The sequence below is a fragment of the Microtus pennsylvanicus genome, chromosome 13, assembly GCF_037038515.1.
Source record: "Microtus pennsylvanicus isolate mMicPen1 chromosome 13, mMicPen1.hap1, whole genome shotgun sequence".
Taxonomy (NCBI): Eukaryota; Metazoa; Chordata; class Mammalia; order Rodentia; family Cricetidae; genus Microtus; species Microtus pennsylvanicus.
Genome location: NC_134591.1, coordinates 38,337,326 through 38,362,956, shown reverse-complemented (window position 1 = coordinate 38,362,956; position 25,631 = coordinate 38,337,326). Strand labels below are relative to the sequence as shown.

Here is a 25,631-nt window from a genome sequence, read left to right as displayed (position 1 = left end):
ACAATTAGAAAAAAAAAATAGAATTGCATCTCATTGAAATAGAGACCTTGGGACCAAATTGCAACAGAGTTAAGAAGAGAGGGGCAAAACCCATGCCATGGGTTTAGAAGTACTGAGCTTTCTCTGTGTAGCTATCTGCAGTACCAGATTCAGAGAACCAATCTGGCAAGGGACAGGACATTGGGGAATCATCAGCATACAGAAGCTGTTTAGGTCACGAATCTAAGTCATGGTCTGAGAAGTGAGTGTAGAAAACAAGAAACAAAATATGATCTACATTCTTCAGGGTGTTCCAGCATTTAGAGCTCTGAGATGAGGGCAAGTCCGATGGAAAAGCGGAAGCTGCAGCCCGTCTATTTTGTGTAGACATTAATGTCCTGGAAAACAAGCAAGCGCAGCAATCAGCAAAGGGCGTGCGTGATCCCTGAACCTCAGCTGTGGGTGGGGCTCAGCAGAGTGGGAGAGTTAGCCAAGGCACCTGGTGAACAGAGACTAAAAACCCACACTTGCCTAGCCACGGGAGGGAAAAGCCTGTGGAGAAATTTCCAAAGTACTGACTGCAGGGGAGGGGAGTAGGAGAGCAGGGTGGGAAATCCTGAGGTAAGGAAAGGGTGTATGGAGCCGCGGAGAGTGCTTTAAAAAACCCAGGGGTAGCAGATCTGTGGACTGAGAGATCAGTAGTAGGATGGGACGCTGGAGATGCGGGATCATCCGGGACACAGGTTAACCTTGTTAGGTGACTTATGTTCTTGAGCAGCTAATCACTCGGGAGTCTGAAGGACTAGCAAGGGACCTATAGGCTGTTACAGTGAGCAAGTAGCAGCTACTTCCCAACACGGGGGAACAAAACAAGAGTGTGTGGTTAGGGGATGAGATGCAGAGTGTAGTGGGGGATGAGACCTCTCCAGACCTAGGAGCCTAAGCTCAGAAACAGGAGCAAAACCAGGAAACGAGGGCACTGAGCAAGTGGGTGGTTGGCTCGGCGAATAAACAGTGAATGAATGAAGTATTTGCTCACACAACGCCATGCCTGCGGCAGCCATGTATTTTCCATTCCCCTCTATGGAGGGAAAAGGCTAGAAAATGCCCTTTCATCTTCCAACACATTCCCCTTTGCCTCCACATTCAAACCTGTCCGATTCTGTAAGTATAACGTCTCCCCTTTAATGTTTATGATAAACCCATTCTCCATGCTCCCGCGAGTTAATTATGCTTAAATAGAAACAAATTTGCTGGGCCCTCGCTGTAACGAGGCTCCTAAGGAGACAGGTGATGTCGCGATGTTTCCCAGCGGGACCCGGAGTTAGTTACAGCAGAGGGGAAGCGGGCTGTAGTCCTTGCCAGAACTGTGGAACTCTGGATCGCAACACATGGACTAACTGTTGTTTCTTGGTATCCTGATTCCTTAATATCAAAAAGCCTCATTCCCCTGTCTGTAAACGGAGACCATAGTGAAATGGTAGAAAGAAGCATGTGACATAATTCTACTCTTGCCCACCTTTGAATGTGGAGTGGTTTCCATGTGTTATTCTTGTTCTCTGCCTGGGCAAAGATTCCCTGGCTACGCACAGTAGCAGACTACCTGGCCTGCGGCTAGGGCTCCAGATTCCAGAGTGATTAATTCCCCGAGAAAATAGTTACCCCAACAGCGGCAGATTCAAACTTAAAAGAAAGAAATGAAAGTGAAAACGCCCTCTAAAAATGTCAGACATGCACAAATTCAGCAATCCCATAACAGTTTGGAAACAGGGCTGGGGAGATGTCTCCGTGGTGCTCACAAAGGACCTGGGTTCAATTCCCAGCACCCGCATGGCAGCTCAGAACCATCTGCTACTCGAGTTTCAAGGGGTCTGATGGTCTCTTCTCACCTCCACCGCAATCAGTCACACACATGGTATACGGATATACAGACAAGAAAATAATTTATATGCACAAAATTAGAGAGAGGGAGGGAGGGAGAGAGAGAGAGACTACCAAAGCACTTGATACTTGACAAAAGCATTTTCAAACCTTGCATAAAATGTGGGCTAGAGAGATGCCTCAGCAGTTGAAGGCACTTCCTGAAGAGGACCACAGTTTGGTTCCTATCACCTTTACCCACTTTGGGCTTCTCACAGCTGCCTGTAATGCTAGTTCTAGGAGATCCAATGTCCTCTTCTGGTCTCTGTAGGCATCTGCACACAGGTAGTGCACATACATACACTTATACACGCACACAGGCACACACATGTAAGATAAAGAAATAATTTTAGCTAACATAAAATGTACAATTGACTAATACATTTTAGGCAATATATCTTAAAGCTGAGGCATTTTTCAAAAATACAATGAGCATAAAACTTTTTGGAAGGCTCTTAGATTTTCCCGAATGCCTGCCATATTTTGCAAAAAACCTAGACCACTGTGCAGACACGAATCATTAATAGTCATTTCTCCCTACCTAAGGTAAAGGTGGCAGAGCAGTTACAAACCCTACCACAACTGGTGAAATTGCACCCAGCACCAAATGTACACACTTGCCAACTGGACATTTGGGATTTAGCCACCTTAAAACTAAAAGCCTTTTAGATCTATCCGTTGGGCCTGGACTCCACAAACTCTACATTTTGATTGGCTGTGGTTTCTGCAAACCAATACCTGCACCCATGGCTCAGGGATCAGGCCAGAAGAGTGAGCAGATAGACTGTAGCAGACATAGGATCAGGGAGGTTGCCGTGAGACTGTATCATCTAGAACTACTCAGAAGCAACATCCAGGAAGTCTCACCACCATGAGTCTAAATATGAGCTCAACAAGGACAATAGACATGATGCCTAGAGGCTTCAGCTCCACACAAGAACCACAGGCAGCAAAACAGAGCTGAGACTGGGAGACGCAGTCTCTAGGGAAAGAGCACCCAGATTGGTTATCAAAGACCAAGTGGTCAGCCCTGAAACTTACATACAGGCAACATTACCCAAGCTGAGCTGGTTGGTTTTTTGTTTTGTTTTGTGCACATAGAGAGGCCATGAATTTGAAAGAGAGCAAGGAGAGGTCTATGGGAGGGCTTTAAGGGAGGAAAGAAAAGGGGAAAATGATGTAATTATATTATAATCTCAAAAAATAAAAGGAATAATACTTTAAAATAAAATATAAAATTTCTCAAAGCCTTTAAATCCCATGCAAGCATCATATTTATGAAGGTAGTACCTTCAAAGTTTTAAGATCAGCACAACTTTATGTATATGGAACAGCTGCTTAATTTAATCGATAATTTCCAGATAGACTTCTAAAGAGCATACTTTTATCAATTTATATGGAATCAGAAGCTTGGCAAGATTCTGAGAAGCCCTCCCCCCCCCCCGAGGTGTTTTCTTTCATTCTGTTTTATTTTTCATTCTCACTCAGATTTCAGTGTATCTGAGTAGCCCCTTTCCAATGACATGCTAGTGCCTTCAATGGACCCTTTGTTCTAACCTTTCCTTGCCTTTAAATCAGTAAGAGGCAGACCCCACCTGATCAAAGATAATGAGAGAAGGAAGTCTTTGTTGAGAGAGAGAGAAAAAAAAAAACTTAGTAACCTTTATTTCTGCTTCCTTAAGTATTCTTGGAAATGACCAGGACATAAAGAGCAATTTGATTTAAATGTTGTAAAGTCATCCGGATAAAGGTTAAATACAACTTGCGCTACGGTGCCTATTAGTCACATGAGCTTGTTATCATCTTTCTGCAGGAAGCACGATCGTGATAGAAAGATCCATGAGGTAGATAGCATCCCAATATATCATTTACTCCAGTCCCTGTATCCACGCCGTCTCTCACCTAAGTGGGTCCATACCACAGCAATATCTGTTGGGGCCGGGCTCCGCAAACTCTACATTTTGATTGGCTGTGTCTTTTTTTTTATTTTATTTATTTATTTTTTTATTGATAGGTCTGGAGCGGCGTCTAAGGCTCTAGCGTTTGTTAGCTGAATGTTCTGTACATCCCACCCACATAAACCTGCAATGCTGAAGTCAAGCACGCGGTAAGCCTTAGGGTGAGTTCATCATTATCTTCTGTCCAGTAAACGTACTTTTCTTCTCCTACTCAAGGATGCTCGTTAATATTGTAAATAACTCATTAAAAGATGGAAATGGGAACTACATCGCATCTGCAGTTTGTTGATTAGGAAGTTGTGGCTCATAGAGGTTAGCTCACCAACTTCTCTCCGCTCAAGACATAAATAAGTAGAAAGCAGTTTGAGAGTGGCGGCGCCAGCATGCGCGGCTAGAGCTCTGACTCACGGGCAGGCTCTTTCCCACCGCCTCTTGGGGTAAATGGTCTCGGATAAACAGGTCACCAGGAGGTCAGATGCTACAGACTAGGGAAAACAACCTCAGAGTTGTACTTTGAAAAGATTCGTTTTCAAAACTTAGAAGGCCTTTCTGCCATGAGTCTAAAGAAACAGTGCTTTCCAGCTGTCTATGCTCACCAGTGGAGGAAAGTACCAGACTCCAGAAAAGGAACAACTGGAACTTTAATACTGTATGAACAGTGAGAGTGATCATACCTGAGAATACATAGTGGCATTTTCTGTTTAAAAAAAAAACATTTTATTGGGGTAGAGATACTTAATATGCGCTCTTCCAATAAAATAAGTAATAAAATAAGTAATATCTAGGTGATAGGGAAAGTGGGTTTAAGTTGCCAATAAAAGCTCACTTAATGAAACTACTGCATAGAATACTCAAATAACTTATATGATGGTAAACGGTACATAAACCTCAACCCAAAACCACACGGGCTCTAGACACCTGGGTGAACTGATGCCTGTGTGCTACCTGTCTTTAGCATGAGGCTCTTACTTTACCCACATCGCTTCATTCAATTCTCAGAGAGTCCTAATGAGATGCAAAGGGCAGTTTTTCAGTTTTGCAGATGTGGAAAGAGAAAAAAAAGCTCGGTGGAATGGGATGGCCCAAGCCCAGGGTTTGGTGAAAGACGGGCTTGAAGAGGGCATGCAATACCCTTTGAAGCTCACCAGCTGGCCTCCCTGTAATTCTGATAACCAGGAGCGTGTCAGGAGAACAACTGTGCTCTCTAGATGAGCCTGCCCCAGGATCTGTAGGCTGTGGACATCGCAAAGGCCAAACTTATCCACGTGAGGTAAAACTGCATCTATGGGTTTCCAGGACAAAATCCCAGTGGGATGTCTTGGACAGTTGCAAGCAAACGTTGGGGCTCATGGATTATTTTTCTTTCCTCTCTGACCTCTCTTCAGCAGGCAAAAATAGATCTGGTGATGAGAGGGAGGATTCCTGGGTAAAGTGCTGAGGTGATTACGGCACAAATAGGCCGCAGGAGCACTCTCGAATGCTCTGTGTTATGACAAACCATCTACGCACATTAATTTTGGAGAGGAAATAGAAAGGGTGACCAGGAAACATTTTGAAATAAATGAGTTTTTGATGACACTGGAACTCTTCCAGGGCATTTGTTCAGAGTCCTATATTGGCTTTTTAGAGGCAGGATCCTGAAATAGAGAAAGCATCTTCCTATGTCTTGTTTTCCCGTTTTTGCCCTCAAGCTTACTGGAGCATGTGAATGAGATGACTTCAGAGTGGTCCTTTCCCTGCCTCACAGTGACACAAAGGACTTTAGAAAATACGTCGATGGGACAAATCAAAGCAACGAAGATTCCTGCCAGGGAGAGAAGTAATCCACTCTAGGTCTTCAAATTAGTTCATTTTCATGTAATTTAGTTTGGTTCATTAAGATTTTACAATTATATGACGATAAATGAACTCTATTTTATTTTCCAGTATATTGAATGACCAGGGTATGGTTATTATGATACATTTATTTGTAATTCTCCTGTATATTTTACCTCTCAAACTGGCACATTCCATATGTGAAAATGCTATTTGCTTATGTGTTTGCTTTTGTTTGTTGAAACAGGATCTGACTCTGTAGCCAAGACTGGCCTGAAACTAATTGCAATCCTCCTGCCTCAGTCTCCCCAAATTTGGATTAAAGGCATGTACTACTACACCCAACTCAGAAATGCTTTTGAGATCATGGGCTGTGCAGAGCCCAGCCCCACCTGATACATGACAGGAAAGCCACACCCATAACACCTCAAGAATATGGCTGCCTACACAAGACAAACCCTGAACAATGATAATATCAATAGACGTCCTAAAGCCAGAGAGGAAATGTTCCAGGGCCTCACCCTAGACCAAGAACTACAGACGATAATAGTTGCTGAGAAAGTGAGAATTAGCCTCTCCTATGGATGAGCCCCCAGTGTGCTATCCATTACAAAGCGGTCATCCCTGAAATCATGTATACATAAGCCATACCAAATGGACACCGCAGGCTGTGTTTTCATATATGGATGCATATAAAGAGACTATCTAATTGAGAGGGAATGGGAGGGACATGGGAGGAGCAGGAGGGAGGACAGGGGAGGGTGTAAGTGATGTAATCATATTTTAGTTTTAAAAATGTAGTTAAAGAAAAGGAAAGAAAAAAACATTTTCTCTTCAGGCAATCAAGTCTGACTATAACATCCATGTTTGTGCATGTTTAGAGATTGAGTAAGAAAATTAAGCAGAAATATCACATATGTGTGACGTGGTACACAAATTACTACTATACCAATGCTTTAATGCAGTTGATGTCTGTTATATTAGCCAGACAGATACATTCTTAAAATGAAATTAACACTTAAAATTCCTGAGCATAAGGCTATATGTCAAAAGTTTCAGAACAAATAATGATACTCAAACTAGCTGCTTTGACTTTAGCTGAAGTAGCATGCAGCGAAGATTCTCTGTAAGAAGTAATATCAAAAATTCCCAGAGAAAAAGCTCACGCGTAGCGTGAGACATCATATAATGTCAGTTCTAATCCCACAAGCTTTGCAGTCTTAGCAACAAGCCTCTGACCTTCTGCAGGGAGGGGAGAACCTCGAATCCAGTAAACATCCTCTTAGAAACTGTTTCAAGCACTCCAAACAAAACTTTATCACCAGGGAGAGTTATAAACGACTTCAAATATGTGTAACCCTGCACCGGAGCTGTTTCACTGCCTTAGCTTTCAAAACCAGAGCCACAAAGGAGTCCACGACTTCTCAGAATGCTAGCATACAACACGGTGTGTTAGGGAGCAGTAGAGACGGAGCTCATCGCGCGCCCTTTCAACTTTTTGAAGTTTGAACTTTTCCTCTTGGGGGTCTCTCCTTGTCCCAAAGATGTTTCCAGACTCTCTACTGTTCCTACTGTCATTGCTGCTTGTGATAGGTGCATTTGGTCCTGATGTTACAAATTATCTAGGTTTTTCTATACCATTATAAAGCATAGTGACCCAGATTTCTGTATCTCTCCACTCTTATTTTTTAACTGGGTCAGGGGCGAGGGTTGAAGTACTTGGAGGCTATGGCATCTGGTTGAGAATCCCTCCAGGGTTGTCCGGTCCATGCTTATGTATGTTGTTTGCAAGAAATAGCACCAGGGGAAAAAAATGGATCATTCTCGTTTGCCATCTCAAGATATCCCCAAGTGACAGCTGGGACACTGACTTTCCAGGAAATACTGTAGGTAAGAAACTCTCCTCTACCTCCATCATCTCTACCTTTGTTTCCAGTCTCTATAATTTGCAGTAAGTTTGAGCTGTAAGGAGTGAATTGGGAAGAGGAAGTCAAACTCAGCTCTACCCAGAGACCAGAGTCACAGGTGTTCCCTTTCTCACGAGATCTAAAAAGCATTCTTAGCATCACTCAAAGAGAAGACAGACACCCAATTTCTCAAGAGGCTACCTGGGAAGGTCAACAATTGACCTGGAAGTTTTATAGAGTAAAATTCAAATATGTCTGTAGAAAACAAATTATTGTAAGTGACGAGGTCCCCAAGTCCCGGTCAGGAAAATGCACAGAGAGTTATATGCAAAGTTCCTCTCCTCCTAAGGCATTTCCCAGAGGACAAGGGTTAGCACATTCTTCATCCTGCAAGTCACGGGCTCTGACTCCCAAGCTCTTTGGGGAGATCCTATGAAGAGCTCAAACCACTGCAGCTCTTGCCTGAATGTTCCTAAGAACAACATGTAGGTAATTAAAATTCTCATTACGGAAGATGTAAGCACAAGGAAGGCAAGATCACAGAAGATGGCTCCGTTCCCACTTCTGGACAGTTTGTGATTGAGATTCCAAGCGTTCCTAAGCTACAGCACAAATTGTACTGTCTGGTGCATGGAGCCTAGCCAAGTAAATAAGTATTGATTAGTCAGTGCCACAGAGCAACGTGGCTTTACAGTACTGCAGGCTAGGTAGTGTGACTCGTACCCAGGGGCTTAATGAGATGGTTCACATGTAAACCATTTGCCCCACAGTGAGGCGCTACGGTGAAGCTGCAGCTCAGAATCATAGAGCACCAAGCAGGAAACAAGACAGAGCTGTGCTGTTGGCAGAAAGGGAGCACAGCTATTGGAAGGCAAACAGAGTAAAGATGCTTGCAGGATAATTACGAGCCAAATTCCTGCATCCCACCTCCCATACCAGGCGAAAGGAAACATGATCTATGAATAAAAACAGGAAAGAGGAATCATACTTGCACATTCTTTCATGGAAAATTAGCCTTCCTTGGGTTGTAGAGGGTTTGTCTAGTACACAAGAAGCCCTAGGTTGGATTCCAGGGCTGCATGCAATGGGTAAGATGATGCAACAAACTGGAAGTAGAGGGGGGAAGTAGGGAAATGGAGAAATTCAAGGTCATTTTTAGCTATGTAGCTATAGCTCAAGGCCAAGATGGGCTATATGAGACGCCGTCTCAGAAGAGAAAGAAGAAAATGTCTTTCTTATAAATTCCTGGACTACAGAAAACAGGGCAGAATCTGTGCCCTCACTCATTTTAGCAGGAGTGGCAGCCAATAAAAGGAAAAATATAACAATGTAACAAAGAAGCAGTCTGCACTATATGCTCAAGGAACGATAAGAGAAGTAAAACACAAGAGGAGCTGGAAGGTGGGAAGTGTTCAGTTTTAGAAGGCAGGTCGGGTGTCAAGGTCTTTCTGGGTTGATGCTTAAGGAGATGCCAGGAGGGAAATAAGAGAGAACCACGTCATCATTTGCAACACTAATCTTCAAGGCAGGAGAAAACCAAGTGCAGAGACTCAGGCAGGAACACGCTTGGCTTGTCCCAAGACAGGAAGGTTCAGCTGGTTGAGAGGAGAAGCGATGAGGCCATGGTCAACGGAGGCCAGGCAGTGCAGACCTCATAAACCATGTTTAGTCTTTTCAGGTTTCCCCTAAGAACCAGGTAAATTTTCTAGCGTAATGCTGTTGTAGCCTGACTGTGGACTCACAGAAGGAAGCACCACAAAACCCAGTGAGAAAAGCTGAGAGATAATCCAGGAGATATTAATGAAAGAAGAAAGAAAATGGGATTCCACAGAGGAGGCTTAGGCTTCAACAATCAGGCAATAGCAGCCCAATTCCCCAAAGCCCCTGCTGGCATGGGTACATCATGCTTCTAGTATGTTTCTAGTAGCTTCTTCTCAAGCTCCTTTTACAATGAGCACATTAAAAGTCTAATATATTGACATCTCGGGGACAGTGAAAGACCAGGAGGACTCCATTTATAGAGTGACTCACAAAATGCTTTCTTTGATTAAAGAAACAGACTCAAGCTTAGAGGCATGAGCTTCCATCAGCATTTGGTTCAAGTTCTAGACCAAGGCGGTTTCTGAAAAGACAAAATGGAGTTTGTACTTAAAGCACAGTACAAAGTCCTCCTGGTGAACTAGAAGAACCAATGGGGTTTCTCAAACACACCATCCTTCCATGTGTCTTGGCCAGGATTATCTGCTGCATGTACCCTGGCCCTCCTCAGTTTCCCAGGCTTCCCTCCTCCTCCCATATACCTTGCTTGTTCTCTTTACAAAACCAAGGTTTGCCGCTGCTATCTGTACCATTCTCTCTCTCTCTCTCCCCCCCCTCCTCCTTCTCCTTCTCCTCCTCCTCCTTCTCTCACAGGTAGCACTGGCCATGTCCAGTCTATTTCTCTTTCTCTATGTTCCGGACTCTTCCAGATGTCTCTCGATATTTTATCTCTCTCATGAACAATAAAAACCTTAATCACCACAGAGTAGTCCTGTCAGCAGTTTCTTTACTACGTCCCTGAGTGCTCACTATTTGTTTCCTTGTTAATGCTTTATTGACCAGATAAAAGGCTCTTTCTCCTTATTCTTTTCCTGGAGAGCTCCTACTCATGCTTAAGACCCCACTTTATTGGCATCTATTCTCTACATGAATTCTAACGCAAAGAATGTTTTCTAACAATCCTCATGACAGCGAAGAGCACACTTCCATGGCATTGCTCATGTTCCACTGATGGTTTATTAACGTATATGTTTATCTTCCGGCTACTACATGAAGACTGTAAGAAATCTTTCTAAGTTTGTGTTTTCTATACCCAGATTAGGGTACTTGGTGAATATTTCTCCCAATCAATGAACATGCTTAAACTTAGACATCTCCTAAATGATTCCAATATTACTGGTAAATAACCAAGTTACATAAAATACTCTATACACATGCCATGGATTCGTTTAAGAAAGTAAAGCTAAACTACATCCTACAGAAAGCAAGTTAGAAGTTCAGAGAAAGCCCAGGCATATTTTATATTGTTTTTCTTTTACTTTCCTTTTGTTCCAGCTTTTCCATTAGGGTATAAATATTGGTGTTGAATATTTTCATATTTATGTATTAAACACAAAGTATGCCTTTCATGAACATTGGTTAAAGTAAGTCTGTGGCTATGTTTGGTCAACTTGACACAAGCTAGAGTCATTTGGGAAGAGAGAACTTTAATTGAGGAAATGTTTCCATCGGACTGGCCCATAGGCAAGCCTGAGGAACATGTTCTTGGTTAGTGATTAATGTGGGAGTGTCCTGCCCATTTTGGGTGACATCACCCCTGGGCAGGTGGTCCAGGGCTGTATTATCAAACAGGCTGAGAAAGCTGCAGGGAGCAAGTCAGTAGGCAGCACTACTCCATGACCTCTGCCTCGGCGCCTGCCTCCGGGTTCTTTACTCGACACCCTTCAGTAATAAAGCATGCCAAAGAGTTGAAATATGAAGTAAACTCATTATTGAATAATAAGATAATTACTCGAATTCTTCCCAGATTTCGGATTATGTGAACACGATAGTGATTTGAGTCATCGTATTTATCACAGCAAATGAAACCTTAACTAAGATGATAAGAAAGTCTTTCAATAGTGAGGGGAAACTAAATGGGGAGGAACACAAGATTGTCCCATAATATCCAATAACTAAAAGCATACAACTAGTCCTTGCAAACACAGGCAGATAGATTGTGGTGACCACCTGGTACATTTGCTATTCTAGAAGGTAGCATTTTAGGAGGTGGCCAAGATTCATTCAAGACCAGCAACCAGCACCCTAAAGAATCATTGATGAGTAAGCAAGGGTACCAGCCAGGAAGAGAAGGCTGAAAAAGTTAGACAGCATGCAGCAAGTGCCAGGCAAAAGTGAGCAGGTTTACTGATACTTTACTAGGAACACTGTGCTTCTGAAACTGCAATCTCAGACTTGGGGCCAAGGATGAAGAATACACTAACTGAGAATGATACAGTCACATTCTGTACCCAGCAAGGCTGAGCAGTCCCTAAAACACACACACACACACACACAATCACATCATCCAACAATAATGCTGATATCCATCCATTTAGGGAGTCATAATTCACAGAACTGAAACTTTAGGGTAAGGATCAGAAAAAAATGAATAATGGGCCAGAAATACTTAGAATAAGAGAAATAATTAAAAGCCTTTTATATGTATAACATGATTCTGAAAAGAATGCAAATGAAGAACTTAAATGAGATAATATGTGAATATTAAAGTAAAGAACTTAAGATACATTTGAACAGGAAAAATATAGGTTGGAAGCAGAGTTGTTTATATTTCCTTCATAGCTACCAATATATATTCATGTATATATGTTGAGTCAATAAAATCAGCAAGCAAAGTACCACTTATACTCCTCCCTCCGTTCAAGCACATTAGCATTAGACATTGCCAAATGTCCAGTGAGGGGGGAACAGGATATACATGAAAAGTAAATCAATTGAGTCAGAGGAAGTATTTTTCCAGTATCTGTACTGTGAGATGGCAAAGTGCTATACTAAGTGCGGTTATTGGAATTTTTTTTTCTTTTCAGTCTTGAAAGTGGGCTAGACGCCCATGTGTCAAAGATGGAGCAATGTGGTTCTGCCCAAGGGTAAGAGAAAGCAGTAAGATAATCGTTCACATTCCTTGCAGACTTGGGATTGCAAGAACAAGATGATTAACAATGACAAGACATTGAATATCTACTTTTCTTCAGATATTTTGAAAATAACTTCAGAGTCAAAATTATACAGATGTGCAGTAAATCAGTTATTAGCCCAACCTCACAACTCGGGTCTCCAAAGCCAGGGCTTCCTGTCCATTCCATCAAAGGAGGAAATCTATAAATAACTATAAAAAGACAAATTTCAGAGGGTTAAGATGTGAACTGCACCCTCTGTCTTGTTTAGCTTTATCATGAAAAATTATTTTAATTTGCCGATGGAATCAAAGCAACCCAGTCCTCTTGAAAGAAGCCTACCGTCTGTTGTGCAGTCGTAATGTGTTCTTAGAGACTTCTGAGTGTGTATCTTAGAGCTTCTAATTTAAGAGCATGATCTGGAAAATGTCAGTCGCTGGTTGGGAAAGGGCTAGTTACATTTCATCATGACAAAAGGCAAGACTAAGGTGCACATGCTTGTGCCTCTTTGTGGAACTATTTCATATATGGGAAAAATGAAACAGCCTGTGTCTTTTAAGGCTGGGGGTGAGGGGTCATTCAAATATATAAGAGACATGTCTAATTTCCAAGAAGGGATTTTTTTTTGTTTATACCATGACAATAAATTTGAAAAATGTGAGGCATCTTACAACAGGTGCAATAAAAGAAATAAGCATCAGTACAGATTTTAGTCAGGAACTGAAAACAAGTTGAGAATCAACTTCACTAAGAGGCATAAAAAGAGGAGAAAGTGAATTGGGAGGACAGGGTTATTTCGGAGTCTGATGATGAATCAATTCTTTATGCCTGTATTGCATTAGATTATGCCAATGTCTTGTTTCTGGTTTTGGCAATTGCGGGACATTTTGTTTTAACTCATCTATTTTATTAGCATAAGTAACCTCACATATCATTAAATTGTTCTTTTTGCAACTCGCTGCAAGGAACTCTGTATAATGCATGAGTAAAACCGGCTCCTTAATCATTCTAAAACTTCATTCTTCTGAAAAGACAAAAACCTCCAGTATTTATAGCTCTATGTTTCTATCACATCAAGAATCTATTCTAAGAAGAAGAAAGGTCTCATTATTATACTCAAGCACCAAAACGCCACATTAATAATAATATTACCAGAATCTTAAGAATATTTTCCAGTCTTTGAAAATTATCTACCTAAAATTAAAGGTCCTTCATATCAAAACAATGATTTAACATTCCCTTAGCTAGTAAGACATAGGCATCTCTTCATCAGTTGAGTATTTTCCTTCATATGGTCCTTTAATGAGAACTATACACATACTTATCTTCCTGTATTTAGTTCCACCACTCAGCGTATTAGATGTAAAGACATATTGTTGGAGGAGGGGCAAGGAACGAGAGAGAGAGAGAACTTCTTCAAATCAGCACATACTTTACCACAAACACCGTCATTCTACAAATGCTGTCGCCACTGGTAGGTTTTGAAAACTTAGTCACGTGTGCTCTACAAGTAACAGGGAGCAATGAAATAACAGCAGGTGATTCGCCGAAATGACCAACCAATTCTGCGATGAAAGCATGCCACAGCCCAGGCAGAAGTAAGAATAACCGCATTATATTTAACTAGGTGAAGCGTCTGTTGGCTGAACATCAAAGCGAGACACATCCCTCTATGGGCAACTATGATTAATCAACACATCGCGCACAGAGCAAGCATGCACACTCTCAGGCGAGGAGGAGACAACTGAGTAAATGCTGATTTCCAAACGTCCCGAAGCCTCAGCTTCCTCCCTTGGTTGGCAAGCCTCGCATGCAGGCACAGCATCGCTGTGGGGATTACCTTCAAAAACCACTTCCTGCTTTTATTGCCACGGTCCCTAGGAAAATTAAGCTGAAACACAAACACCAATTTGAAAGGCAGCCTCAATTTGAAAGAACATATTCCTTCCAAGGAACCTGAGGTGGCCTGGGTTTTACAGGTCAAAGTGACTTATGGTTGGGGTGCTTTTCCTTGTGTCTCCTCCCTGTACTGGTTTAAGGAGGCCACCCGAGTGTTTTTACACTCCATGTAAAAACACATGCCAAGGTGGGAAGGCTTGGTTCGATTTATACTACATTCTTATATATGACATGCCTAAATATGCATGTGTGTGTATATATATAGGTGTGTGTGTATGTGTGTAAAATTTTTAAGTAACAAATAATTTGAAATTATAAATAAAAGTGATTATCAGTGCAGCTTTGTAAGTGGCAACTTAGTTTCCTTTACCCTTGTTTGGACAGCTAAAGATGAAAGTTGGTGAATATGAAGCTTATACCCCAGAGACATGACAAAAGAACACGCTGTTAGGCTTTTATATGTTAAGAAATAGATTAGAATTGAGATAAAAATATCTCTATTCTTGTACCAAAAATATACTCCTAAAAATAACATGTCACAGAACAGAGACGAAACAAAAATCTTACTTTTAAAAACTCCCTTATTTCCCCATTTGCCGACATACGCTTTTATGAGCAGTCATTCCAAAGGGTCTCTACAGCCAGAGGCTTATTTTCTCTGCAACAGCAGGTAGCACAACGACACTTAGGCACACTCTACGTTTGTGCACTCTGAGGTGACCTGCTGTCTCCCTTCAACTCATACTTGTGGTCTGGATCCAGAACAAAACTCAGACGTTCCATTTTCCAACCTTTCTAAGTCACTGCTGAGAACCCAAGAATCTGCCGAGCCCAGGAGATGCCTTTAAGTCCCCTCTTACCATGTATGTGCCACAGTGAAGCGACGTCGCTGCCGGATGCTTTTATTCACCAACAACTTTCTGAAAAAGCAGGGCGAATTCCTCGGCGAACTGCGTGGAGAGATTTTGGGAGATGTAGGTCTGTTTCCCGGTAGCTTGGGAAGCTCCAGTTCCAAGTGCATCTGCTCCTTGAAAGTCTTTATGCAAACCTCGGGTTCAGAAGCAGTAAGTTCCTTGGAAGAATTTTTGGCTGTCATGTCTTGTATGGAGCGAGTGCTAGCTTTCACCATGCAAAACAACAGCCTCCAGCATAGCAAAGACACCGCGGCAGGTTAAAGGGCTGCTCGAGCGGCCAGAGCACACTCTTCCCTGGGCTAATTTGGGAAGCTGTGGTTCCAATCCTGGAGCCGTTCAGAACCAGAGCAGCATACTGGGAGAATGGCAAGTCAGCCTGTCACAAGGAGCTTTATCAGGCTGCCTTTGCCTCTGAAAATGCGCCAAAGTGCTTCCTCTGTCACTAGCCTCCTTGTGGATGAGGTTTGTCTGCAAGTTACACACGGAGACTCACTGAACTCATTCAGCTGAATATATCAAACTCATGAAATATTCATGAGGGCTCTTGATAAGTCCTTCACATTTTTCTTTTAAGAAAACCTTATCAAACAAGCTGGATTAACCCAGACAGCAAGCAGAGCCTGGCCACCCAGTCACTTTGGTCTGCACAAAGGAAGGAACCAGAGCCCCGTCCAGCTTGTGCTGTTCAAAGTCTTCATTCAGAATTATCTTGCTCGGCAATGCACACAGCAGTGACTCCGCCTATCAAACGCCATTGGCCCGGGATTCTTTAAACAACTGAGCCATTTCTCCCCCTTAAAAATGCCCTTCACTGCTCAGACGTGCACTAAAATTGTGTGACTACTGTCTTCGTCACAGTCAAAACTGTGACGAGTCAGGGATGGCCAAAAAGCCCCAGTAAAACAGTTTTCCAGATGGCATTTCTGAACCAAAGAGCCGATTTGCTGAAGAACCCCCCCCCCCTTCCTTCTCTAGAAGATCCAAAACAGCATCAGTACTAAAAAAAATAAATAATAAAAAACCCTCCACTGAACAGGCTTTGGTTCATTCCCCCAAGGAATTTAAAACCTAATTTTTATTCCAATAAACATTACCCTCATTCTTCTGCTAAAGCCCATTGTTTGGGATCTGCCCACAGAAGCCACTCTATATTGCATGCAAAGCCTCTTCTGGCGGCCAACGCACCCCTCGTTTGAAATGGAGGTAACAACTGGGTAAAATATGCACCCAGGTAATGGACTCCCAAGTCAGGCACTGTGCACGTGTGTGTGTGTGTGTGTGTGTGTGTGTGTGTGTGTGTGTGTACGCGTGCGTGCACAGAGAGGTACACAATGTGTGTATGTAGGTGGCTGTGTGCACCGGAGAGTGAGCTTTCACATTTTTTTTGTGAGGAGCACAACTCGGAATGTAGTTGGGGCATGTTGAGAATGAATCCTTTCAAACTGGCATTTTTATTTATTATTTTTGGGGGGGCTGGGAGCACAGCTCCACACATTCAAAGGCTCACTGACGTATAAAGAGAATCATTGTATATATGTCTCTGAGCGTTGTGCGATCTGTATTGACAGTGATGGTCACTGGAGCCAGGTAGATCTCAAACAAATGTGACAAAGCAGTCTAGGGCTAATCAACAAGAATGACAGAAAGTGAAGGCATAGAGCAGGACTTCAGTGAAAAGCATTCCTTTTACATGCTAATGTGTAAGGTCACCCAGCTCACTAGAATCCTTCATATATGTCACACACTAAAGATGTGCTAAAGGTTAAAGGGTTAACCAAAAGCAGACCATTGCTTCTGTGGAGGGGCGAAGGATCCCACTGTAAGGCTTGGGGAAGTGAGTGGAGCTTAAACTACTGGTTCCTAAGCATCCCCATCACTACTTACACTGCTGATTCAGAAAACGCATCAACATTTAAACACCCAGCTAAAGTGCATTGTGAACAAATGCACAGTCATGGAATTTTAGGTTGTCCTGGATGCTCCTTGCCCAGCCAATCATTCCTCAAACAAGGAAACAGAGCCAGAGGACGAAAAGGATCCAAGTCCATCCTGGTGATTGATGTCACCACCAAATCCCCTACTCAGGCTTCCTGACTCCTGCGGAGTATCTTTCAGTTCATTTTAAAGCATTCTTTTGTCTATGTAGGTCTGAATGCATGCTTTTGGGTATCTGAAGATATTTTGAGTGTCTTGAGAAGACAGATTGTTGGTAATATGGAGAAAATATGGCTAATGCTACCTACTATTTGCTGAGTTATGCAACAAAGCTGAGACTTTCACCCAAAATAATATGATTTAAAACTGGGAAATGAGATTATATGATTCTACCATGATTCACAGTGACCTATTAGCAAAAGAAATTAAATAGCAAGTTGAGCCCATTAAAGCTGCTTCTCCTATGTATCATATCATTAAAGCTATTTCTCATATTTATGTTTCTTGTTTTGTCTTGTTTTTCAAGACAGGGCTTCTCTGTGTAGCCTTGGCTGTCCTGGAACTCACTCTGTAGACCAGGCTGGTCTCAAACTCACAGAAATCCACATGGCTCTGCCTCATGAATACTGGAATTAAAGGTGTGCCCCACCACGACCTGGCTCGTATTTATTCTTCAAAGCCAAAAAATCAATACACATTTTAGGAATTTCTTCTCAGAAAAGATAATGGCAAATCTCATAGTCGTATATGGATAAGTAGAAACTGAGGTTTTGGTAAGAAAATGCTGATCATGTTGCCATTTGATGGTGTTCCACACCCGTGATTTCACTCTGTCAACAGGCTCAAAGATAGCCAAACCCACTAACCCCATCTACCAAGAAGGAAACCAGGATTACCAAGAGGGATACCTAAAACATTTAAGAGATAAGCAGACTATTTGAAAGACTATTTGAAAGCCTGGGTTCCTTGGTTTTCATGTTTGTAGTGTTTGTAGATAAATGGAGAAAAAAGAAGGGCTGGAGTCCCAAGGCCATATCCCCAGTGGCCTAACTTTCTTTCCTTGAACTTCAGTTCTTTAGGACTATGACAAGCTAGACACCACACCTTTCATGGGAGATTAAAGATTCATAGAACAGCATTCTGTACTTGAGAAGCATCTAATGAAATAAAATGGAAACCTTCCTGTCCACATGCCATTCCTAGCCTCAAAAGGAGAAATTAGGAATCATTAGTTTTTAAGTCTGTATTCTTGTGAATTCCTGAAAACTCCATCTATAGTATGTTTCAGTGTTAGTTAAATAAATCTCTGGGATCAGCATCCTGTCAGAGTAATAGAGTAAGGAATAAAATTAATTAGTCACTAACAGATGAACAATTACCTCTTATAAATATCTGGGATATATTAACAACATTTTAGGTTTTTTTAACGCCATAAAGAAGGACCAAGTAATTACTACCAACAAAATGATATTTATAACATAAGTTTAAAATGTTTAAAAAAAACTCACCACCTTTTATGATCATATTTTTATATAGTATCGTCTTTTATGCTGCGATCAATATAAAATTTGAATTTCAAGAGTTGCCATTGAGTAAAATTTTCTTTGAGTATCATTTCCAGCCGGCTTTTGTAAAACTAAGCAGTTTTTAAAGACACAAAGGTGAACTTTCTGTATCTTAGCACAGCGCCGAATTCAAAATAACACTGCTGTAATTTGCTCTGCATACAAACTGAAGGTCTGATATAAAAGAACATATTCAACAATTTTCTTCTTAAAAAGTATAGTTAAAACAAACAATAATAAGAATTCGTTTCTTAATTAAGCTTTTATCTATTTCTCTATCTAGTTCCTTCTTGTCAAAACAATACACCATCTGAGAACTGCCATTAGACTCCGTTCAGCTAAAGAAACATCAATTCCTTTTCTTCAGTCCAAGGCAAGGTAAAGGGAAGGAATAATGCCAACAAAGGACCACAGCCTCTTCTGACCAATACACAGTCAGTGTGCTTTTCTGCAGCAGGATCGGTATAAATTACAATTTCAATGCAAAGAAATGGAGCTGGAGAATCATTCTAGCATGACTGAAAGAAACATAATGCACAACAGAATACCAAAATAGCTCCTATTCATCTTGGTAAAGTACAATTAACTGATACCTATAAAGAAACTGCCATTGAAATGGCATTGCAGGAAGCTTCCTGTTCCATTCACGTGCTGGTATGTTCCACCAGACGAACAGTTTCGTGCCTCCCTTTCATGATAAATAGATGACATCAAAGCCACTGGCATCCATTATCTCTAGAGCTCAGTTTATTTGTGCTATATTATAAACATTTCCACCTGAAATAATGTAAGTCGGGGAAAGGAAAAGGCTTGCAGGCACTGGAGGTGTTCCCAACAGGTTAAAGACTTAGCTTTGCATGCTCATGGCCCTGAGTTGGTACCCAGCACCCACACAGGATATAATTATAATGTACTGAGTTCCAAATACAGTAGTGCGGCTTATGATCCCCCAATTCTAGAATGTTCCATAGATGGTGCACAATATCTATTCCCTGAATATACATTATCTTGTCTGTTTTCAAACCAGAGCATCGAGACACAAAATGGCACAATTAAGGAACTGGTCCTGTAGGTAAACACAGGTCTTCACACTCTATAGCACAGATGATTATACGGCATCAGCGCTAGTGAAGAGGTGGACAAGAATGCAATAAAATATGAATTGCTTCTTCCCAGGATGGGTCTGGTCATATTACAGGAAGTTTACTTTTTCAAGTACTAAATGTCTTGAGTCTGAAGTGACCGTAGCATGTTATTTTCATAAGACGACCTAAAGGATTTGTTTTTATCTGTAGGCTCACATTTAATTACTCACCGTTAGTAAAGCGGTGTTCAGAAAGATCAGTTTTCACCTGTGCAACCTGCATCCCGAGGAACAAAACCGGGAGGTCACATCACAGATTCTTGGGCAATCTTATGATTCTTAGAGATATATTGTTAGGAAAAACTGCCTCTTCAGGGTCCTCCAGTAGCTTCTCAGAACCCAGAAGAAAACCACAGCCGCCTGTAGGGTACCATGTGCATCTCGGCCCTGTCACTGGCAGTTCCTCTCTGGCCTCAGCTCTGGATTCTGTCCTCCAGCCCCCTCTGCTCCAGATACGTGGTCTCCTTGTTCAGTGAATATGACATGCAGGCTTCCTTTTTCCCATCACATCCGCATGGCTTACCTCCTTGGCTGCTGGCATCTGTCCAGATAGCATGTGTCTGAAGGCTTTTTCCCATCACCCTGTCTGACACTACAATGCCCTGCCTCACTTTCCTCTGTCTGTCAGGACGTAATATAGCACACACCATTTGCTTGCTAATCTTCCTAGAATTTAAGTTTTATGAAGCAAATGACTTTATTGTTTTCATCCCTATGATCCCTGTCTGGGAAGAATGCCTACCGCATGTTAAGAATTTCGTAAGTACTAACTGGGTGAGGAAATTATCTGTCTTTCCAGTGCAGAAGAAAATGGGGGAAGAGAGAAGTCAAACGAAAATGGGATCAACTACCCCCTAAATTTACGACTGCTAGTGTTTACCATTTTAATGATTATTTTTGTTTAAACATTTGAAATTTTTATTAACTCACTGAGAATTGCCTACGATGAATTTTGATCATATTTATTCCTCACCCCTCCACCTGTTCCCCCAAACCCACCTCCCAGTTTCTTGTTCCATCACTTCCGTTTTATAACCCACCAAGTCCAATTTCTGCTGCTCACACACACACCCATGGGTGGAGGACTAGCCACTGGATTGTGGGTAAGCTAGTGGGGACCACATCACAAATTTTGTCTCTTTCGTTCTCCCAGATTCTTAAATATGACATAAAATTTACAGTCTTCACATGGGAGTCCACTATACTTCAATCTGTGGGCGAGCGGCTCTTGCATTCTTGCTCATGTGGTATTTGTCTCAAAGATACAGCCTCCTCCAAGCCTAGCCAGATGGCATCCTGTTGGCCTGGCTTCATCTTCTTAGACAGCAGTTGGACAATTAATGGATTGCATAGAATATGATTTTGACAGCAACAAGTTAGTCCTAGGAGAATTCCTTTAGTTGCTGTTTTCGTTACTGAGGGTTGAAGAATTATTAACATAGTAAAGATAGGATCAGACTTTATAAGCAATCCGAGGGAGTTATATTATTACCCAGGTGTCTTATTTTCTGTTGCCTAAGTTTCCTTTTGTATTTTGGCATCTATAGTCCTTCTTACTCAGTTACTATAATTTATTTTATTATTATTATTATTATTATTTTCACATCCTCACTTCAGGAAGCGTACAGGAAGAATCCCAATGTGTTGTATCCTCTGCCAGTTGGGTGGTACCTGGAGGTACAGACTGGCCAAATGCGCTCTGCACTGCGCTTTCTGAGCTGACGGCGCAACTGAGTGCATCTTTTTAAAATATATATTTATTTATTTATTATGTATACAATATTCTGTCTGTGTGTGTGTCTGCAGGCCAGAAGAGGGCGCCAGACCTCATTACAGATGGTTGTGAGCCACCATGTGGGAATTGAACTCAGGACCTTTGGAAGAGCAGGCAATGCTCCTAACCACTGAGCCATTTCTCCAGCCTAATTGAGTGCATAGCAGAAAAACGCTGTTTCTCTCTGTTTCCTAAGTCACTGTACCATCAAGTAACGTTAGCAAGCACGAGTCAGCTATCCAAAATGCAAGGAAAGAGTGTGTTCCGGGGGCGATTATTACAGAGCTCTTCAGAGAGGCGACTCCTAGGATCATTCCGTCCCGCCAGCAAACGGCCCACGAAGGGGATGTCACATCAGTGTTAGAGACCCAAAGGCATGTTTGGGAGGGTCTTTCCCTCTAACATTAGCTTTTACCTTTCGCTTATGCTCTGTCCTGTCCGCCGTAGCCGTGACTAGGTAAGAAGAAGTGCTAGAGGCTCGGTGTATATATAGCTGAAGAGCCTAAGTACAATAATTGCCTCTAAAAGCCCCTCTCACTGTGATAGCCCAGAGATCAAAATAAGAGCAAGGCACACACAAAAATGCAGCAGAATCAAAGCTGCTGCACTTCTCTCAGGAAAAGGATGGCAGTACAGGGGCCAGGCCAGACTTGTTCACATTTTCGAGCTATTTCACAAGACAACATTTTCTAATCGAAGGGTAGTGGGCTTTGAAAGGGTACGAGGACACGTATTAAGAAAATGCTTACCAAATGGGGAATTATGGGGCTGGCTGGGGCTTTAGCTCAGTCATAGAAGGCTTGCCTGGAATACACAACGTCCTGAATTAAATCCCCCGGACTGCAAACAAAAATAAAAAAAGTAAACAATAGGGAAGGAGTGGTGCTGAAACTGCCTCACTTGATTTCAAGATAAGCTTAATCACTACAGACTGATCACTTTGAATTTGCTCATGTTGAACATTCCTTAGAATCTGCAAATTCAATGAGGTTTGCTCTTTGATGATGAAGAAAATGGAAGCTTGGCCACCAGGACTATGCGATCTTAGAATTTATTCAAATTTAATTTCCTATCATAAAAGTTCATTAGCATTTGTAAAAATTAATTCCTTTTCACCTTATACACATGAGCACACTGAGCCTTATGGCAAAGATTCCAAGAGGCTCTGCATTCATGTGGTTGCTACAGTCAGGATCTAGAATAGTTCTCACCAACTGCTTCAGATGGCTTCCATTTACATTTCCCTCACATCTCCAATCCCTGGCACCTCTGACCTGTTCGCCACCATTAAGGCTCTTTCTCTTCAGCAATGCTATACAACCGGAATCAGATTCACCCCTTGAGACGAGCTTCCCATGTTTGGCATAGCGTCCACAAAGTGGAGCCAAGATTTATTAATAGTCCATTCATTTTTACCTCCTAATAGGATCCTATTGTCTCGATGCGCCATAATTTGTTTATTCATTGTCTACAAAAAATATTTGAGCTCTTTTCTTGTTGTTAGAGGCAATTATGAGTAAGGTTTCTACAAAGTTGTATGTACAACTTTTGCACGAGCATTTGCATTTGACACTGTGGGGGGGGCACACACCGCACACACAAAATGGGATTCTTTAGTCAGATGGCAAGTATATGTTGATTATAACACAATATCTACCTGTTTTCCAGACTGATTCTGGCAGTTTTCATTCCCATGGGTAATGTATGAGTGTTCCAGTTGCTCCAAAGCTCACCAGCACGTCCTGTCAGTATACATTTGATTCAGTGACTCTAACAGGTGTGCTGTAGGAATAGGAGCGGCAGGGCTGCATCCCCAGCACCCCGGCCGCCTGGCTAGCTTATGCCCCGAAATACAACAGTGTGCAGTATTCTAGATGCTGAACCGAGTTTACATAGCACTACTAGCTGCTCCTTACACTAGTGCTTGTTGTCTGTGTGACCTCTTTTGTTAAGTACTCAAGACCTTTTATCATTTTCAAATTAGCTTGAATCTTTCTACAGCCATGGTTCTTCCTCTGTAATCTGTCCCTCGCTGTCTCTTCAGAGCTGCCATTTAGTTTCCACATATATTATGTCCAGAAACAAAAAAGGGTTTTTTTTTTGCTTTTTTAAATTATTATTTTCAATTTTTTAGGCAATATATTCTGAACATATTCTTTCCCTTCTCTCAAATCCCAACGTCTTCCCAACTTCCCTAACAACTTAATTTCACTTAATGCTCTTGAAAAAAAGATCAGGAAAAAAAAAAACAAAAACCTTCAAAATAAACAATCAAACAAAAAAACAATAAAACAGAAATAAATACCAAAACACCCCACCCCAAAACAACAACAAAAACAAACCAACAAATCCATGTAGTTAATTTTGTCACCTTCTGCCCTGGAGTGTGGTTGACACACTCAATGTCACTCCAGTGGAGAAAACCGCAAGAAAACAAGGGAAATCGTGCTTCAACAAGGCAAAAGGACAGGACCAGCTCCTGAAAGTTGTCCTCAGACACTTGCCTGAGCACAATAATAAGAAGAAGTATAATTTTTAAATGATAAACACTTATACATACCCCAAGAGGGGCATGCACACTTACTTGCATGAACACAATAATAATAATTTTTTTAAATGATAAACACACACACATACCCCAATAGGCTATCTGCCAACAATGGGCAAGCATTACCTAGTTGTTTGCTAGGGCAACCATAGAGAAATAAAAAAGGAAGCCTGTACCACTTTCACAAGCAAAAGTCCCCTGTCTCTGCTGCTAGGTCACGTGGTCTTTTAATTTTATTTTTGGGATTATAATTTAATTACAACATTTCTCCTCACCCTTTCCTCCTTCAAAGTACTCACATATGCCCCTTTCCATCCTCCTTCAAATTCATGGCCTCATGTAGTCTTTAACATAAGCATAATCAAGAGAAGTTTATTCTTTCACAGTTCTGGAGGTCAGAAGTCCAAACACGGGTGTTAAAGGGTTGGTTCCTTCTCTAGATTTAGGAAGAAATGATGTGGTTGAGGCTCTTTGGTTTACAGATTCTCCATCTGTCTCTTCCTGTTGTCTTTCTTCTAGGCATGTCTACTGCCAAATGATCTCTCGCTATAAGAACATCAGTCACACTAGATGGATCAACCATTATGACTTCATTTCAATTTTATAATCTCTGTGAAGATCTTTTCTCAAAAGTAGGCCACCTTGGGGGGTTAGGAGGTGATCTTATTTTTGTCATATTAAAACAAATGACCATAGAGTAGCTACTAAATAGTAAATATGAACACTAAAGTTCAGGTAATTTCAACGGTATAGTAAAGTGACCTGGGCTGACAATTTTAGAGAGACTGGTTCGGGTTTGATTAGACCCATTGTTCCGAACTAGCAGGAATGTGTCATAGCAGGAATGCATAGGGGAAAAAAGTCATTAACCTTGTGATTAGACAGTAAAAGTCAGATGAAGCACGATGGGTCCCCCAGTTCTCCCGGAAGACACCCCCCTACTAATCTGGGAACCTCTCACTAAGTTCTCTGCAAACACTTATTCAACCTTCCAGCAGCAGCATGCTAGGAACCAACTTGTACCATATGGAATTTGGGGGATACTTAAGATCCACATTTTGACAGACTAAGTGCTTCAAGAAGGAACAATCTGTTCTTTGATCTCCCCAATTTATATCTCTCTCATTGGCAAACTACGAAGCACACCATCCCATGCCAACATTTTCACATCTCACCCTCCCGGCGTCAGCTTAAATCCCAAGCCACATCTCATTTAAATCAACCAAATAAGTTATGCGGGGAACTTGGAAGAAGGTTGCTCTCCATCTATGAATTATAAAAGCAGTTATCTGTTTCCTGAATATAATGATGAGACAGTCATAAAAACGATAATCCTTTTCGAAAGTGAGATCCTGGAAGAGAAAAAAAAAGGGGGGCTCATAGACTGCAAATGAGTTCAAAACCAGCAGGGCAAATCCCACCAGGTTTTAAGATGACTCTTCTCTATTCTTTTTGCTAATTTTTAACTCAGTGTGTAGCTCTCTGATCATATACTACAGTGAGAGTGCCGGGCACCTAGGCTCGAGGCAGTCACAGGCCTGATACCAAAGAAATGGCTTCA

At 41.7% G+C, this 25,631-nt stretch overlaps 1 protein-coding gene across 4 annotated transcripts in view; it reads right to left on the bottom strand.

Annotated features, from left to right (window-relative positions):
• Pde4b (phosphodiesterase 4B) overlaps positions 1 to 25,631 on the bottom strand; it is a 526,974-nt gene that overhangs the window by 356,876 nt on the left and 144,467 nt on the right. The window contains exon 1 of one of the 4 annotated variants that reach the window (XM_075946585.1): positions 15,051 to 16,067. The exons of the other annotated variants lie outside the window; for them this stretch is intronic. Within the exon in view, the coding sequence (XP_075802700.1) occupies positions 15,051 to 15,319 (269 nt within the window). The 5' untranslated portion in view covers positions 15,320 to 16,067. Of the gene's footprint in view, positions 1 to 15,050; positions 16,068 to 25,631 lie in introns of those variants that run through there. 4 annotated transcript variants of the gene reach the window in all.